Source organism: Lipotes vexillifer, unplaced genomic scaffold, assembly GCF_000442215.2.
Source record: "Lipotes vexillifer unplaced genomic scaffold, Lipotes_vexillifer_v1.1 scaffold513, whole genome shotgun sequence".
NCBI lineage: Eukaryota > Metazoa > Chordata > Mammalia > Artiodactyla > Lipotidae > Lipotes > Lipotes vexillifer.
The window spans coordinates 403,664-422,207 of NW_006777952.1; the positions used below are offsets into that span (position 1 = coordinate 403,664).

The 18,544-nt window shown below is 48.3% G+C and overlaps 1 protein-coding gene across 4 annotated transcripts in view; it reads left to right on the forward strand.

The window, feature by feature from the left end:
- Positions 1–18,544, forward strand: part of DGKG (diacylglycerol kinase gamma) — a 164,734-nt gene that overhangs the window by 99,187 nt on the left and 47,003 nt on the right. For all 4 annotated transcript variants that reach the window (XM_007451383.1, XM_007451380.1, XM_007451381.1 and 1 more), the window contains one exon: positions 12,058–12,148. In XM_007451383.1, the coding sequence (XP_007451445.1) occupies positions 12,058–12,148 (91 nt within the window). The remainder of the gene's footprint in view (positions 1–12,057; positions 12,149–18,544) is intronic.

Here is an 18,544-nt window from a genome sequence, read left to right on the forward strand (position 1 = left end):
CAGCAGGAAAGACGTACCGTTTGTATTTCAAGTTGGGACTCAGAATCCATGAGGCCACAAAGCCAGTTTTATACGTGGCAGTGGAGTTCTGTTGCTTCATTATTTGAGTGTATGTCAGAGGACCCACGTATACATCCTCAACTAATATTCCCAACAACCCCTGCAAGCTAGGGAATATCATACCAATTCAAAGATGAAGAAACTAAGGAAAAGAGACTAAATGAGCTGCCCAAGGCCACATAGCAAGTAAGTGACTGACCTGGGGCTGGAACCCAGGCCTTTCTGGCTTCTAACCAGGGCTTTTTCAGCTCTACCAAGCTGTCTCCAAAACTAGACATCGGATACCTAACAGGCTAGTTGCCTTTGGTAGTTACTCTGAGAACCCAATCTCAACATAACATTGTTTCTATGGGAAAATGTGCTCGGAGTGACAAACAACTGGCTTAAGCATGGATCTTTTGTAACCTGACCTATCACAAGTGGGGCAGCTCCTCAAGTTCAGAAAGGCCGGTCGTGGGAGGGAGAGATATTCAGCCAGCACCCCTCAGACACCACGATACCACTCGAGGCCAGCTGAGCGTTTGCCAAGAAGCAGCAGCCTCAGACGCATCTGCAAAATAGCCACATAGCACCCACCACAGAAGACAAGTGTGAGGACCACGTGAGGGGACCCTTTGGTTCCTAAAGCAGCTAGTGCAGGTCCAGCACAAAATAGACACTGGATAAGTGAGGACTGAGGGATTCCCAACAGCTGGGGGTGAGCTGGATTGGAGGGCATGGAGAGGGAGGGGAAGCTCTGCCGTCTGTCTCGGAGCGTCCCTGGGAATGCTGGTAGGTGAATTACGGTAGGGTGAGGGTGTGGACCTGCTTTGGGGGCTTGCCTCCTACTCCCCCAGACAGTTCCTCAGTTTCTAACCTTGGTTGGTCAGGACCCAGGAAGTGGCCTTCCTCAGCAAGAGCTTCTGAGGGCTTCCTCAGCCTAGGCCTTCTCCAGGTGTTCAGGGCTATGTTCTAATCAGCCATCCTCCCCACTCGGCCCTAACCGTCCCCTCCTGCCTTCGGATACCAGCTTCCTGGGCTGATGGATGTGTGAGTGCTGGCAAAGCGTAGCTCGGAATCAAAAAGCTGTACAACAGCTAAGCAGTCGCTACAGAACCTTAGAGACCCCACACCCATCTGCCTCTGCCCCTTTCCCTCCGGGAGCAGGATTGCTTTTGGTCCCCGTATTCGATTTTGCTGTCTGAGAACTGTGCGATCGAGCTTATTCAGAGCCCCGTAGCCTCAGCCAAATAGGCCTGGAGGGGATTTTCATTCCACAAATAAATCTTCAAAGGGAGAAAGGATTGCTAAAAACAGCCAAACTCGGTGAGATTTTTATTTTATTTTTATTTTTACGTTTTTGGATGGGGGAAGGTAGCTGTTTTCTCTTGGCAAGGACGGATACTGACTGCAAGACACTCTAGACACTCAGGCCCTCAGGAGAGGAAAACCCTAGCTGCCTCACCAGCTGTCTCTCCTGAGGGTCGCCCCCAAAGTGGCAGGACCATGTGGTGGCATTCCCGTCACTGTGGCGGTTCTCAAGTCGGGCTTCGGAGAGACCCCGGGGCCTCAGAGCATCAGAGGCCGTGAGTGTGCTCGGTACCCGTGGATGGAGAGCCTGAGAGGAGCCTCCCTGTTTGGGCCTGGGTGTGTGCCTGCACACACGTGTGTCCCCGGGTGCTGCACTGGGGGAGGATCTGGTTTCAGACTTTGGCTGGCTTCGTGCTGGAGTCCTGCCCTTAGCAGGAGATACTGTCGGGTGCCGGGCAGAATTCAGGAGCACCAACCAAAGGAGACTCTGTCCCTCGTCCACAGAAACAAACTGTCTTGTGTGCAAGTGAAGGGTCACTGCTCAGAGGGAGCAGATTCTCTGCAGCTTAGAATTACCCTTGAAGGGGTAGAGAGACTGCTCTGGATGAGGCCAGTGGGTTTGGCCCTTTGTTACTCTGGGGCAAGAGTGGAGACTGGAGACCAACAGGGAGACCCAGACTGCACGCTCTGTGGGGAAAAGCACCGTGGGGGTCCTGAGCAACGAGCCGGCCAACCTCGAGCTGGAGCTCGTGGCCTTCCTGTGGCCTGAGCAGTAGGTGTGATCAAAGCCAGCCCACAGGCAGGCATGAGAATGGCCCGCAGCTTTGCAGTCACCAGCTCCTGTGGCTTTGGCTGACCTTTCCACTTCTCTCAGATGCCTTTGGGGCATAGCCGGAGGAGGGGTGGGGGGAGTGGAAACGTAAGGGATAAGGATGGGAAGCTGGGAGCTGGAGTTCGAATTCCAGCAACTGCATCCTCGAGGACTGGCCTCAGTTTCCTCATCTGTACCCTGAGAAGGCTGCTACGGTTTAGAAAGGAAGTACCATCCAGAGCTGGTATGGAGTGACGGTTCCGCACGCACCCACATACTATCCAATAGTTCACTATTTTTATTTATTCTTCACCACCAGCCCCCCACCATGGGTGCCATACTGAATAAGATTTCTGTCAGCCATAAGGCTGTTCTAAGTAATCATTCATTTTCCATCTTTATGAATCAACAATATCCATTTGCCATTCAATCAGTTCCTCTGGTTGCCAAGAGTAACCGATGTAATTGATTTTATTCCATTTGACATCACAAAACACTTTAACCCGCTAGTTAGTCTGTGCAGTCTTTGTTATGAGTAAATGCCCAAGTACTATTACATATTACGAAATGTTGACAGCAACTCATGGACTCCTTCCATACTTTGGAATATTCCTTGGAACCTGTGATCTCCTGGCTGGGAAACCCTGGACCCCAAAGTTCCCTTAAGTGCAAACACTCTGTCATCTGTGATTTTGCAGGTAACTTTTCACACATGAAAATGACTTCAGAAGTGTCTTCATAGGTTATTAAGAGGATTCGATCTATATACTATAAAATACATGCTAGGCGGGTTTCTCCCTCCTTTCTTGGTCTTTTCATTTTCTTTAGACCCTTCTTGAGCTCTCCCCTCTTTCTTGTTCCCCATACCTCTGCCCACCCCCTCCTGGACTCTGGTCTCCAGTCCTCCCGTCCATTCACCACCCTAGATTTTTCTGAGCACCATGAACACCAGTCTTGTCCCTAGTATGGAAAAAAGCCAGGGAATACCTTGCCCCTTGAGCTGAGCCACGACAAATCTGTTGGCAAGAACAGCGGGCACAAGAGTCACACTCAGAGAACAGAAACAGCTATTTATAAAGCCTGCTTCCTGACTGCTGGGGGCTCACTCTCCCTTGTACCAAAGGGGTCACCACCTCCTCTTGGAAGAGCCCCTGCCATCCACAGCTCTGTGCCTGCAGGTCACCGAGTGCCATTCCAGTGAACAGTGAGAGCAGGGGACAGCATGCAGGGTGGATTCGGTGTGGTGACAAGCTCTCTGATGGGCCAGGGCAGCTGTGTGTGCAGGTAACACAGATGGCCTCTGCAGCACCTGTGAGGCGACAGTCACTGGTCCCTTACAGGACTGGACATCCTGACCTTAGAACTAAGCCTACCTACCTTGGCTTTTATTTTTCTTTTTAAACCTTTGTTCTTGTTGTTCTTGTTGTTGTTGTTGTTTTGCGGTACGCGGGCCTCTCACTGTTGTGGCCTCTCCCGTTGCGGAGCACAGGCTCTGGACACGCCGGCTCAGCGGCCATGGCTCACGGGCCCAGCCGCTCCGCTGCATGTGGGATCCTCCCGGACCGGGGCACGAACCCGTGTCCCCTGCATCGACAGGCGGACTCTCAACCACTGCGCCACCAGGGAAGCCCGAAACCTTTGATCTAAACTTTAGTTAACACAATTACTAAACGTCCAAAAGCACTTGGGATTCAAATAATGTAAAATGTTAACAGATCAAGTAGCCTCGGCAGTATTACTAACAGTCGTCATTCAGCTCAAGTTGCCCTTCCTGTGTCGCTATCATACCTGTCTGGTTGTTGCTAGATTTTACTATTTTCCTTAATAACCTGGCACCAGTCTACTATCTTTAGTAGTCATAGCAATACCACCACCAGTAACCCAGCAAACCCATGGTATTAAGTGAGATCATTTGGTTTTGTGTTTTAGTTGAGATGAACCTTATGAAAATGTACACCTAGTGTACCGAAGTAGCCTGTTGGCTAGGCATAGTTCTCCCTGGATGTGTGGTTCTTGGCCTATACGGTGTTCTTTTAAAGAGTTGAACTGGTTGCCAACTTTAATAATCAGGAGATTTTACACAAAAACACATTTCTGGCATCTCTGTAAAAAATGGCAGCCCTGGCAATACTTGGGCCCACACTTCTACACGGCACTGGTTGTGGTGCACGTGGGCCCTCCGACCCTGCCCTGTATCCTGTTATCTCAAGTTGTTGACGGAGCTTGGAGAAACCGCAGAAATCCATCGTCCCGAGCCCTTCATTGTAGGATGAGGAAACTGAGTCTGGGAGTCCCCAAGTAACTCTTGTGGTATCACATTGTAGTGTGTATGAGAACTGGGGCTGGAGGGGAGTCTCCTGCCCACTGGCCCAGCATGGCCCCCATATCATTCGGCTCCCTCAGCACAACACAGAGCACGATCATGTGGGCAGCGTCTGCTTCACTGGGCTGAGAGAGGCCTAACTGACTGTTCGAGTCATGACCCACTCAGGGAACCTGATTATCAAAGTCCAAACCAGAAAGAGGAATACCTTCACTTCAAGGGCTCCTATTTCTAGAAATAGCTCTAGTGTCTTCTTTGTAGCCTTCTACGTCCAAAGAAATGTTTTCATGCTTTGATGACTTCAAAAGTCTCCTGCCCTTAAAACTTCCTAGATTATCAGAAAAGGGCCACCAGAAGCTCATTGCCCTTGCTGGTGAAAATGCCCAGCAGCCAGCTTGGTTTTTCTTGTGGACATCCTTGAAGACAGGCTGTTCATAGGCTGTCAGGATGGTGACTGAATCCAGCCCTAAATTGCTGACAAATATAAAAGAACATTTTTAATTCGTCTCATTTTCCCCTCATCTGTCAAATTAAAAGATTCAACTACTAATCAATATTATTTTCTTAGAAAGCAGGAGGAAATTAAGAAAGCCCAGAAATAGAATCAACCCATGGTGTCACTGCTGCTGTTTGCCGCTCCTCCATGTGACTGAGAGTCCCTTGGAGCCCAGACAAGGGGTTTCTCCCTCAAGAACAGGTTCACCGGGGTAGTTTAGAGCCTGACAGTGAACCTAGGAGTTTCGTGGACCTGGAAACCAGCCTCAGGACAACTGGTTAAGGATTAGTCATCTCCAGCTGAAAGGTGATTATGAGAAGGAAAGAAATGGTGGGCCAAAAAAAACTCAGGAAGAGGAATGCAGTCCAGAAGTCATTAAAACATTGTTAGTTTTATGTTCTTCAAAAAATATTGGCTGCCTGGGATAGGCCCGCACGCTGCTCCTGTCCCTACCCCTGCAGCCTTTGGGGAACGAGTCTCCCAGTGAGTGTGTCTCCTAGCAACAAGATAGAACAGTGATGGAGCACTTCCCATGTGTTAGACACCTGCTTGGTGCTTCGCATTTGCCACGTGAGCTTCACAGCTCTGCTGGGTAGAAAATAATATTCCCGTTTTGTAGAAGAAGAAATGAAGGGTCAAAGAACTGAAATAATTTGTCTAACCAGGAAGTGGCAGAGCCAGGCAGGAACACTAGCCTCACGGATTCCACATGCCATGTTCCTGTACAACTGAAAATGAAACAGACAAAAACCAGTGCCCCATGCATGCAGCAGCAAACCTCTGGCAAGGGCTAAGGGTAAAGTGGCGGGGGGAGACATCTTCAAAAGACAGGAGGAACGCTGGCAGTCAGGCTGTCTAGTTAGCAGGAAGAGTGGGGGCTTTGTCAAATTATAGGGTATCACATGCCTGTTGGCTTTTACCAAAGGCTTTGGAAAGGTACTGGTGCTGGTAGAGGGAAAAGGGGAAAGGGAAAAGAGAAGATGAGGCAGAGGTGAATTTGCTTCAACCTGTGAATTTCTTATTTGTATCAAGCATACCTACTCATAGGATTCTTCCAAGAATGGAAAGAGATAATATATGTAAAATATTTATCAGAGTGCAAAACCAAAAGCCCAAAGCCTCCCTGATGAGAGGCTTTCTCTACTTCCAGATCAACAAATAACCTGTTGATTATATGCTATACAAATCTGCTCTGCCAGTGTAGACAGAACCAAAGAATCCAGATTACTGCTCTCTGGTGTCTCGGTAAGCAATGACAGTAGGCTGGGAGCTTGCCTTCCTTCCTGTTTTCAGAGCAGCTGAGAAACCTTAAGGGAACCCGGCCTCAGATAGGCCTGCCAGTGAAGTCCTTGGCGACAGCCTCCCAACATATACAAAGAGAGGGTCTCTCTTGTCTCCTCTGTGTCACTTGGCCTGAAGGCAGCCTCCACCTGAGGGCCCACCATTAGTGGGCCTCAATCATGCAGGGTTCTGGGGGCCATCTCCACCTGATCAACCTTTATCCCAAGAGGAGTCTCTTCCTTCTTGTGCCTCTACCCCCATGGCCCCAGTCTTTGAACTTTCAACCATTTTGGTGGCCAGGACAGAGGCAACCAAAGTAATCCCCCTCTGTATTATCTAATATAAGGCTAGTGGCAATTTTTCTGAGAAATAAGATATGTGACCTTCATTAGAAGGATAGTACTTTGATTACTGACAGGCCATCGGTGACATTCAATGAACAAACTTTTAATGTGTATAGGGGATGAGGGCCTATAGACCAAGAGTTGTTCTAGATGATTTTACATGTCTCATTCAGTATTTATAACATTCTGTGAATTAGGTATTTACCCATTTTATGAGTAAGGAGGCTCAGAAAAAGTAAAAAAAAATGCTCAACGTTATACAACCCATAAAGGGCAGAGTCAGAATTTGAAGGCAGGGCTCCTCGATTCCATCGTGGGATCTTTGCATTAGACCACACTACCCTCTCTTGTTCTGAGTGGCCAAAATTGGCCGGCGTTGAAGCTGAAGTTGGAGGTGCCCAAGGAACAATTTACGTTTGTCTCCCAGCTTTCCCTGTTTCACCCTGTGTAGGAGATGGTGCAAGGGCACAGCCTCTGCCTCATTCCTGGGTGAGCAGAGAGAATGAAAGGTGCAGGGTGTCCTGGGAACATCTGGCTTTTCTAGGGATCAATTCTGGTCTCCCTGACTTTCTGAGATGGTGTAGATTCAAGACCAGGAGGTTCCTGTGACAAATCCAATCGAAACTCCTCTAGAACCTCCCTGGCCACTGGGACCTGGGGGAGGGGGGTGGGGGGCGACACACACTCTTCATCAGACAGCATTTCCTAGTGCACGATGCAGCCACTAACGCCCCAGGCCCACACCTGCATCCATTTCACAGCCTCGTGAAGGACAACCAGGCCAGCCCAGGCGGTGTAATAGGAGCACACAACACCACATCACACAACATGCAAAAGCATGAGAAGATACCGTGGCAGGGGAGCAAAGCACAGGCTCTGGGGTCCGACAGTCAGAGTTGGGTGCCCCCTCCGCACTTATTTGCTCTGCAACCTTAGGCAACTTACTTCTCCCCCAAGTCTTCCCTGACTTGTAGTAATAGTACCTACTTCATAGGGCTCTTCAGGGAATCGAAAGTGATAGTATACGTGAAATGTTTAGCAGAGTGCAAAACCAAAGAACCATAGGAATAGAATGTATTTACTTCTAACTAAAATGTGCCCAAATTAAAAAAGGAGAAATAAAAGCTGTCAGATTTTGTCTTTGTTTTTTTTTTTTTTTTTTTGGCCGTGCCATGTGGCATGTGGGGATCTTAGTTCCCCGACCAGGGATCGAACCCATGCCCCCTGCATTGGGAGCGTGGAGTCTTAACCACTGGACCGCCAGGGAAGTCCCAAAAGCTGTCAGATTTTGAACACATAGTTCCCTGTGGGGCAGAGGTTAGCATCTTGGGGAAGCTATTAAAAGTATGTAAACTCTGTGAGGCAGAGATCTTGCCTGTCTTACTCATCACTTATCTCCAGGCCTTTATGCAGTGCCTGTTCCATAGTATGGCTCAATAGATGATGTATGGGTGGGCGAATGGATGGATGAATGAATGTGTGGGTGGGTGGACGGATGGATAGATGGACAGATGAGCCACAACACAAAAGTGCTGTCCTTCAATTACAAAGAGGACTGCCACTGGAGAATTGATCTCCTGTGCCACTCTCTCAGTGAACAGCACCTGCCATCAATCATGCCATCTAAGACAAAAACTTGGGTGTCACTTTGACTATTCTTTCTTACTCACTCCTTACAACAAACCAGCCCTGTCAGTTCCACCTCCTATATTTTAGCTTGTGAATCCCTTCTCTTCTCCTGAGCTCTACTATCACTGCCTTTGTTCAGGTCCTTCCCAGTTCTCTCCTGGGTTTCTCCTGAGTTTCTACACCACCTAGAAACCATTCTCCAGGTCTCCAGTCTGCACCCACCCCTTGCAGTCCACTCTCCAGACTTGGGACAAAGTGATCTATAAAAAGCACAAGTCTGTTCAGGTCACTACTGCCACCCCCTATCACCACCCCCACTTAAGGATGGTCCATGACACACTACAGACTTTAAGATAAAGCTCAAACACCTAAACATGGCATCCCAGCTTTTATAATCTTGCTCCTATCTGCCCTTCCAGCCTTACCTGGCCAATCCACCCCTCCTTGAGTTCCAGATCCCCTCTAGCAGGTCTATGCTCACTCTTACCCTGTGCCATTGCTTGGGCTTTTTCCTCTGCCTAGAATGTTCTTCCTCCACCTTCCCTATTCCTTTCCACATCCTTCGGAACTCATCATCCACCTAGGATGAGTGGTGGTCCCACTAAGAATTGGATGTCCCTCCTCCTAGGTGGTCCCAGTGCTTAGCACACGACCCTATGATCTGTTTCCTTGGCTGCCCTTCCCAGGTGTCTGGCCCGTGGAGTGCTGTGTTTTGTTCTCCATTGCACCTAGTACACCCTATCTAGTCCTGGCACAACGAATATTTCTTGAATCGATAACTACTTTGTCTCACACCAAACGTGCACTTTCTCAAAAGCATATTTGCAATCAGCCTCACGTCTTTGGACAATTATGTGACCAGTCAAGATAATTAGCCAAGGATTCGGGTGTGGTCTGTGACTCTGGAAAAAATCTATTAGATTAGACATGTTGGGAACATGTATTTTTAACCAAAAGTCAAGACACATGATCTGACAAATATGATCACATATTTTTCTGTCCCAGAAAAATTTGAATGTATAATGTCTACGGCTACCCAACCTGATCTGTCATTTAACCTTATTATGTTATCCAAACATGCCAACTCAAAAGACATTGAAATTATAACTGATAAGTAAGTAGCTGACAGTCTTGGTGAGTTTATCATTGCAGCAAGCATTATGGGAAGTGCTTTGCAGTCATCCCATTTAATCTTCTCAACTACCCCTTGAAGCAGATCTTTTTATTATCTCCACTTTACAGATCAGGAAACTGAGGCTTAGGTTACACAGCCAGTAATGGACACTTAACCAGCAATGGAAGAGCAGTCTGTTTGATCCTCTCAGTCATTCTGTGATACTGACCTCTTAACCTTATTAGATCATCAGAAGAGCCACTTCTGGGCAAAAATAGCTTGTGGCTTCTGGAAATTTTTATTAAAACTCTAAATCTCCTGGCAATAACTTTCAAAAGTCATGATTCACAACAGCAGTGATATTTGAAAGTGGAATCATAATGCGGGTCTCCTGGCTGCAGAGATGCTTTCACTGCTGGAGAGGCATCCTCAACCTTGACATGTATGACAATCTGTGTTTTTCCTATTACTGGGTCTTTTGCCATCACTGTCTATTGAAAGGCACTGACCCTCATTCTGTCCTCCCTGAGGAATCCTCTCTTTCAGGGTTAATCGGTCTGTCCTCTTCCTTGGGTGTCATTTCACTGGGATCTAGAGCAATGTTTCTCAAAGTCCTGACAGCTCACCACCTGCATAATGATCACCTGGCACTCATAAAAATGCATATTCCTGGGCCCAGTCCCACAGCTATCACACAGAATCTCTACAAATTGGACCCCAGGAACTAGCATTTTAATCACATTCGCCAAGTAATTCTTATGAATACTAATGTCTCAGAACCACAAATGTAGTCTCCAGATCCTCACAGCTCCAAGTGTGATCCCTGGACCAGCATTAGCAGCTTATTAGAAAACAAGGAATTCTTATGCCCAAATCCTGAATGACTTAATCAGAATTTGCATTTCAGTGAAATCCCCAGGTAGTTTGTATTCACATTACTGTGCACACAGAGAACTAGTGATCAGAGCAGTGTTTCCTATGCATTTCATGGCAGGCATAGAAAACAAAAGCATTTGTTTGGCATTTCTGTCACACAGAAGAGAATGCCAGCTGTGGCATGGGGAGGGTGGTGCTCAGCCTGCCCCAGACCCCAACCTGGCCACCCTGAAGGCTGAGGAGATTGGTATCTCAGGCGTACCTGTGCCGCAGCACGCTGGTTGAGAAGCAGTGGTCTACTTAAAGCACACCCAGTCCTTTCTAACTTTCTTCATGAGCATAACTCCATAAATCTTGCTTATTCTTTTTTTTTTTTTTTTTTGGTACACGGGCCTCTCACTGCTGTGGCCTCTCCCGTCGCGGAGCACAGGCTCCGGACGCGCAGGCTCAGCGGCCATGGCTCACGGGCCTAGCGGCTCCGCGTCATGTGGGATCCTCCCGGACCGGGGCACGAACCCGCGTCCCCTGCATCGGCAGGCAGACTCTCAACCACTGCACCACCAGGGAAGCCCTGTTTATTCTTATTTCCTTCATCATTTGTCATTTCTTCTCCTGCATACCAAGAGTCAGAAATCTTCCCAACTAGGTCTTAGAAATCTTCACGCAATGGGAGGACACAGTCTCATCTTCAAGTTCTAGGTGGACTCTTTGAGAAATGTAGAGAGAAAAGTTTTGTCTGTTATTCTAAACAGTATGACCTAAGGAATACTAGGAAGAAATAAGAGCCTTCTTCCCTTTGAAGAATGCTCCTTTCCTCTTAGTCCACAGATCTGAGGATGGAGGATCCGCAACACGTAGAGCGGCATCCTCTCTCCTGAAGAGTGTGCCAAGAAGAATGTGATTTTTTTTAAATCCTTCCTCAGCAGAATCTGCCAGCTTATAAACTGGACAGTGTCCCTTCTCTTAGCCAGCCCCTGATAAGGGGATGACAGTTGGCGTGGAAGGAATGGAATACCTTCAGAAACACTTCCTGGTGAGACCATCTGATCAAAACGACCAAGTGTGCGACACACCATCTGACTTCGCAAAGCTCCCAGCTGCGTGGGAACCCCATTGTGTGTTTCTTTTTTCCCCCCAATAAGGAAAATGTTGAAAATTTTTAAAGTTCAAAATAGTGAGCTCTTACTTTGAAGCAAATAGAACAAGGATTGTCATAGCCTAAACAAACACAGTTGAGAAAGAAGTGGGGGGAACTATTGCTAGCAAACAACTAACTTTTTTTCTTCTCTTTCCACCTTGCCTGCAAATCTGTGTCCAATTCTCTCCACTCTGCTTCTCCCAATCAAAGCACAGACAAAGTAGCACACATTTTAGCTGGTTTAATGTTGGGCTGTTCCCCCTCTGTCCTGAGAGTGTACATCCCTCAAGTCTCAAAGGGCTGTCTGATCGTCCCTTTGTACCCCAACTATTGAAGTTCCTCTGCGTTAGTAGTAGAAAGGATAGTGACCAGAGCATGCTGTCCCTTGCCGCCTCTGGTTGACTTTCATGGAACTCCTCCCTTGATCCAGATACGGAGGCAAAGCAGGCCTTTCTCCTTCTCTGACCAGGAAGTTCACAGATCTGTTTGCAGTTCACCCAGAGTAGCCGTGATGTCTAAGAAATAAATGGGTTTTTCTCTAAATTCATAGCAAGAACAGTTGGTTAAAAATTTTCCACCCCTGATCCAATTAACAAGTACTGAAAACATAAGACCGGGGACACCGACAGCAGAGCTGTTGTACGCGACCATTTCAAACACAGAACACTGAGTCATCTTTCTGCTTCGTGGTCCAGGATGAAGAACAAGCTGTGGTACTTTGAATTCGGCACCTCAGAGACCTTCGCAGCCACCTGCAAGAAACTCCACGACCACATAGAGTTGGAGGTGAGTTCCCAAGGCTTGCTGGACCTTGGTTCTGCTCCTGGACTGTTACGCACCCTCAGGACATGTCCTGTAGCGTCCTCAAGAGGTGATCCCAAATGTAGTCCATTGTACATCCATCCTGTTCCCAACACATCCACGGCCTCACTCCCAGGAGGCTCCAGTCACGGGGCCTGCCTTTCTCGGCCCATCCAGACCTAGAGGCCCAGTGGACTCAGGGCCGCAGTCCCTTCCGGCCCTCAGCCCTCTCCCCACTGTGGCCTTGAAATTTCCCCTTTTCCGAGAGGTGAAGGCAGTTGCTGCCCACGCAGGGAGAGGAGCTGCTGTGAGGGTAGAGGCAATGTCCCAAGCCTGGTAAAAGTCTGGGAGCTGATGGCCACAGGGCTGAGGGGTCTGGGGTTGAGGCCGGAGGTGGCCAGACATCCCCCAGCTCGCCCGCCGCTGCTTTCAAGGAGCTGACTCACAGGCACCCAGGGCCGGCTTCATGGGTGTGCAACCTGCACAGTCGCTCAGAAGGACCCTTGGTTTAATGCTCTTCTGACACTGTCTTGAAATTCTTGATGATTTTTTAGCAAAGGGCCCTGTATTTGCATTTTGAGCCAGGCCCCTCAAATTACACAGCTGACCCCACTGGTGCACTCGTGTTTTCCTCACTCTGCTGGCACTTGGAGCAGCCTGCCTCAGACACTTAGCTTGTCAGCTTCCCTTCCCGGCGGATAAGCTGCCCACTTCCCACCTCTCACCCTGCATCTGCTGGGCTGCTCTCGTGAGGTCTTGTCACTTCTATGAAAAGGTCTGCTTGGTCTCTGGCCACGTGGAAGCCCAAACTTCTCTGCACACCTGCTGCGGGACCTCAGGCCCATCGGGTCCCTTGCCCATAGTTCTCAGTTGACCAACCCGCACCACCACCCCCCCCACCCCGCCAACCCCTTCCCATGGGATTCAGGCCTGTAGTCTTGTTTTCACTTGAGAAGAACAGAGTTCGGCCAGGATGGGCTCCTCCCGGCCCATGGGCTTTGTCCCTAAGCCTGCAGTAGCAGTCAAGGGGGTCCCGGGCATCCCTTGGAGGAGGAGCCCTTCGCCTGAAGCAGTGTGGGAAAGCCCTGCCACTCCCTGCAGAAGGGAGCCTGCATTCACAGGGAGTTTTCACAAACAAAACACAAAGCCAGAGATTCTGTGCTTCTCTTTGACTCATCTGCCTGTCTCTCCCCAGCGGTTGCCGGGTTACCAGCCCCAGGGTGGGAGGCGCCGCCCCAGCTAATGCCCTGAACTTTTAGCCAGCTCAGTCAGAGGGCAGAGAGGCCCCGGAGCCGGGGGCACATGTCCCCAGGTGGTACCACCTCCACCGGGGAAAGGCTGAGGAGCCCGCTGTGCCCGCTGTACTCTATGGATACGTAAATCCACGGCCAGGGAGCTGCAGGGAAGGAGAAGGCTGGGCTGGAGACTGAACGTGGCTGGAGCTGTGTGTGCATTTTTGCTGTTGGCATGATCATCTGCTGGGGTGTCTTTAAATACACCCCAAGTGAGGGACAGCCCTAGCCTAACCACTGCCAGCTGCAGACACACAGCGACTGCTTGTTCTCCCTGCAGCTGGCCTTGAAACTGTGCCCAGAATAGAGCAGCTCAGCTCCCCTGCCTCTGTGGCCCCCGCCCTCCCAGCTCCCAGCCGGCAGCACCCTGGCCCCCTCTGAGTCCAATACTCAGCGGCTCTTCCTCAGCCACAGAGGGGGCTGGTGGCCTCTGCAGGGGGCGAGGGTGTTCACACTGTGGGTCGTTGGGGGCTTTGGGAGCACGTCTTATTTTCCTTAGCTCCCCATAATGAGTCTTTAGTATTTATTCAGGACGCTAAGGAGGGGGGGCTCATATGACAGGCAGCTTCTCACAGCCCGGAGGATTTGGGGCAGGCATCATTCTGTATCCAGGGAGCAGTGGGTGGACAGTCCTGGGTCTCGTGATCCAGAGGAGGCGAAAGAGACAGAAGGGGGAGGCGTGTGAGTGACAGGTGTTAGGAGGCTACAGGGCACCACAGGTAGATGTGAGAGCATCAGGGGCCTCAGGAAGAGCAGTAAGAGAAGGTATGTTAAGTGACCTTCTACATGTGGTCACTGCACACAACAGCCCAGGCCTGGAAGGACCAGCACGCTCATCAGTTCAAGGTCGGACATCCCGGGAATAACCCCACACCGGTATTTATACTACATGTCATCGTTTCCAAAGCCCTACCACAGCCTTTATTCCAGAGTCACACAACAAGCAGTGAGCTAAGTAGGCCAGGTATTCTTATCCCCTCGTCACAGAAAGCAAGCTGAGGCACGGAGGTTTAGAAAGATAAACAGAAGAGAGAGAAAAGCAACAAGGGAAGAGGGGGAAAAAATCACAGGCTCTGACTGCCTACTGGAATGTGTCCTCATTTGATACAATAACCCAGTGAGGCAAGTATTATCATATTTTGTTAAATGAGGAAACTGAGGCTCAGATACATTAAGTAACTTGACCAAGATTTCATTGCTGGAAACTTGTAAGACAGGAGATTTTAGGCATCCTGGAAGGAGTTTAGCTTAGAACACAATAAATAGAGATGGACCTAACAAGCGCTAGAAATTCGGCAAGTTTTTCAGCATGGACGCACCGTTTCTTCCTCCTTTACTGAATGTGAGACCACTTGGTCCCCTCTCAGCTGAGGCAGCTGGGCAGGTCTGCTGAGAAATGCTTTAAGGGAACAGAGGGCACAGTCCTACTGCTTGTTTGAGGAAGGAGGGGGCTCAGGCTGGGAGTCAGAGAGGGAAACTGCCTTAAAGTTTACTAAAGGTTTTCCCACACAGCATCTCATTTTATTTTGATCCACAGAACATGCAGGGAAGATATTAATGTCCTCACTTTACCGGTGAGGAACCTGAGGCTGAGAGGTTCAGTGACTTGAGAAAGGGCACAAAGGTAAGGGGTTCAGGGGAACAGATAGGAAAGTCTATTTCTAGTTTTGTGTCTGTGTGTCACCTTGGTAAAACTTGGATGGTGAAACTTAAAGCTAAAATGAGCTTATGCAGGGAAGGTCTCCATTGAAGGTCTCTCACAAGGAATACAGCCTGTTTTTCAGAGGCTTGTGGCCTACTGAGGCCCAGGAGACTTGGTCCCTTCTCTGAAATAAAGCTTACAGCCCAGTTGACAGAACATACAAGAGCTGGTTAATATAATACTTACTTAACTAGTGCTAAGGAAACTGGATCCTGGGGCCTTGAGGAGCCACGTGAGCAATCACCCTGGACACTATTTTGGGGTCAAAGACTAAGGCTGGGGAGAAGGTGACTCCAGATCTACCGTTCACCTGCAGACACTTGGTCGGGGTGGGGGTGGGGGGCGGTACTCAGTGAAAGGGGCTTGGCCTGGACAAGCGTTAGCCCTCCTCAGTGGAAGTGTGTTGTCTGGGCCTCAGTATTCTCATCTATAAAATGGGAAGAAAGGGGTTAGCCTACTTCCCAAGGCTATTATTCAGATTAACATTTTCAGGTTTGTTATTTTTTTAAGTTAATTGGCAGTGGTGCTAAGTGCCTCACAGAATCTACAAAGCAGCCCCAAGTGGCAGGTATCATATCACCTTTCCAGAGATGGGGATAGAAGCTAAGAGAAAGCGAGACGCTCGCCTGAGGTCCACAGCCTCTGAGTGGTCAGGTCAGGCTTCAAATCCAGATTTGCCCAAAACTCGGGAGTTTCAGGGCAGTACTGGCACTTTATCCTAGAGCAGAGATGTTCACAGGTATGAGGTATGCTTGATCTGCTCATAGTCACATACTTTTATTTATTTTAACATTTCAGATAACATTAAAAGCAGGCATGAGACTTTTACATTTATGAAAAAGAGAGCAAAAAATTATATATTGCGAATGCATGCTCTAAATGTTTCTTCCACGGGCACACAAAGGAAGCTGTGAAAGTTAGTGCCGTTCCTGGGAAATGGGTGCTCGTAAATTGCGGTTGCCTCTAATTAAGAAGCCAGCATGTCACCCACATGGTTGTCATCAGCCCTGGTCTCAATGTCTCTGACTTCCCTTCCCTTCCAAAGCCGCCTTTGATGTTTATTCTAATCTGATTTTACCTGAATAAATGGGTGGGGGAAGGGTGAGGGAGGGACACAGTGAGTCACCTCCTGCACCCCAGGCCCAGAATAGCCTCGCACAGGTTTTGAGCTGTAGTTACATGGAGCAAAAGAGGCAGGCTCCTGCTTGAGCACTTATTTTATTACAAGCTGTGGAAAATTTTCATTTTACTGGTTAAAAATAAGAACTTCCAAAATTCCTTGATATTGTATCTACTTTTAAACAATGTTCACAAGGGAAGCCTAGCCAGCTCCACTAATATGAACCTCTGCATGGGGAAAAGTGAGTCCAAATGTGGAAGCTGCTTCAAAAAAATCTGTTCCCCAGTATATTTTGGGAATCTCTGCACATCAATTCCCCCCTTTTAATTGAGGACTTTTTTTTAATACAACAAGGTTTTGAGAACTTTTTAGATCAAACCCTCCCATTTCCCCCTCACTTAGAATTGGTGTTTGCCAATATTTTGTTGTATTCCCTTCAAGTATCTTTGTAACCAAAGAAATAAAATTTTCTGGATGGAGTCGAGTTACCACAACCCTTTTGTGCTCTGCAGCTTGCCTTTTTCACTCACCATTAGTTCTTGAGACCTCTCCGTGGTGACGTTGCCCGAGCTGGTTCATTTCTTTTACCTGCTCTGTGCTGTGGGGCTCCCACACCACGATGGGGAATATCGCACCCCACGATGGGAGAAGAAGCAGAAATGGGAACTCTCAGACACTGCCGGGGCACGGACAGCAGTGGTAAACCACTCTGGAGAGCAGTTTGACAGCAAATGCTGAACTGAAAACGCACCTGTAGGCCAAATGACCCGGCAGGTTCTTCACGTCCTAGACCTGGAGAGTTTCCTGTACGTGAGTTCACAAGGGGATGAGCATGGAGGTGCAGTGCAGCACTGTTTTATTAAAACAAAACGGAACCAACCCCAAAGGCTGTGTTAGTCTAACACTTCAAAAAGATAGCGTGAGTGAAAGTACTAAAGGCCACTGAATCATATATTTTAAAATGGTTAATTTGGTGTCAGGTGAATTTCATCTCAGTTTTTTAAATGTGATTTTTACAAAAGGGAATGTGCTGGGCACGGTACTAGGGATCTTGAAGCCATATCATGAGATGGGCCCTGTCTATGAGACTCCTAAATTCTAAAACTAATATTTAGCACAGCCATGTGCATGTAAAGAAGCTGAGTAAATAATGAATCAGATTACTTTAAGATTGAGCAGATATCTTTAGCTACTCCAATCCAGTCAAGTGTCATTATTTTTCAGAAGAGCGAAATCAAGGACTTTACAGGTTCAGTAGCTTGGCCAAGTTCACCCAGCCAGTAAGTGGCAGGAAAGAACCCATGGCTGCCTTGGTATCCACTGGCAATTTTGCACACTCCTCAGTTAGAGGGAAGAGAACTTCAAGCACACCTTGGCCTCTTCTGGCATCATCTACACCTTCTCAGCTTGGGCAGGTAGAGCCTTTCAGAGCTTGGAGTAATGAAGGTGGGAACTAGCTAAATGCTCAGCCCATCAACACAGCCACAGTGATTCCAGAGGAGATGAAAGGAAAACGTATTCATGGGGAAGGGAACGTTGAGAAGAGCATTGCAGGGGATTTTGAGTTCTTAGAAAACAAAAGGTGGCAACCTGATCATGCATCAAACCCTGGAGTCAAAGACTGGAATGGGCCTTAGAGGACATCCTCTCCCGTCTCTGGAGTCCGTTCACTTCCTCCATCGAGTCCAGGGGCTCCGTCTTTCCAGCAGCAGCCTCACTGTGAAGCCACCCCAGGCAGCTGTTGCTCTTGAGATTTCTCCTTCTTGCCCATCCTACAGTTCTCACTGCTCCAAATACCCCAGCCTCAGTTTCTTCCCGCTCCCTCCTACTACGTGTGCTAAATTCTCTTCTTGATTATAAAAGTAATCCAGGTCCATGGTAGATCATGTTAAACCATAGAGAGGCGAAAAGGAAAAGCAACCCACAGTCTCAGCAATCAGGGATCAGTACTGTTCTAATGTTGACCTTATTTCAATCCTGTCATAATATTAGCCTTTGTGTCTTTAAAAGCAGGCCTCTGGAGGACCTCTGTGATTCTTTGATTTCCTAAATCTTTATCCATTTTTAAACACAGCTCCGTCCTTTCCGTCTCTCTACCTCTTTCAGCCACGCACTGACTACAAGTTTCCTTCACTGATCCTTAAAATCTTTCAGCCTACTACGAAGAAATTGTTTCTGTCAGTTCCTCTTTTAAAATCCCATTGTTTGCTTACAGTTTCTGACACGTTAACTTCTCTCTTAAATGACCCTCTTTTTTATTCCCTACA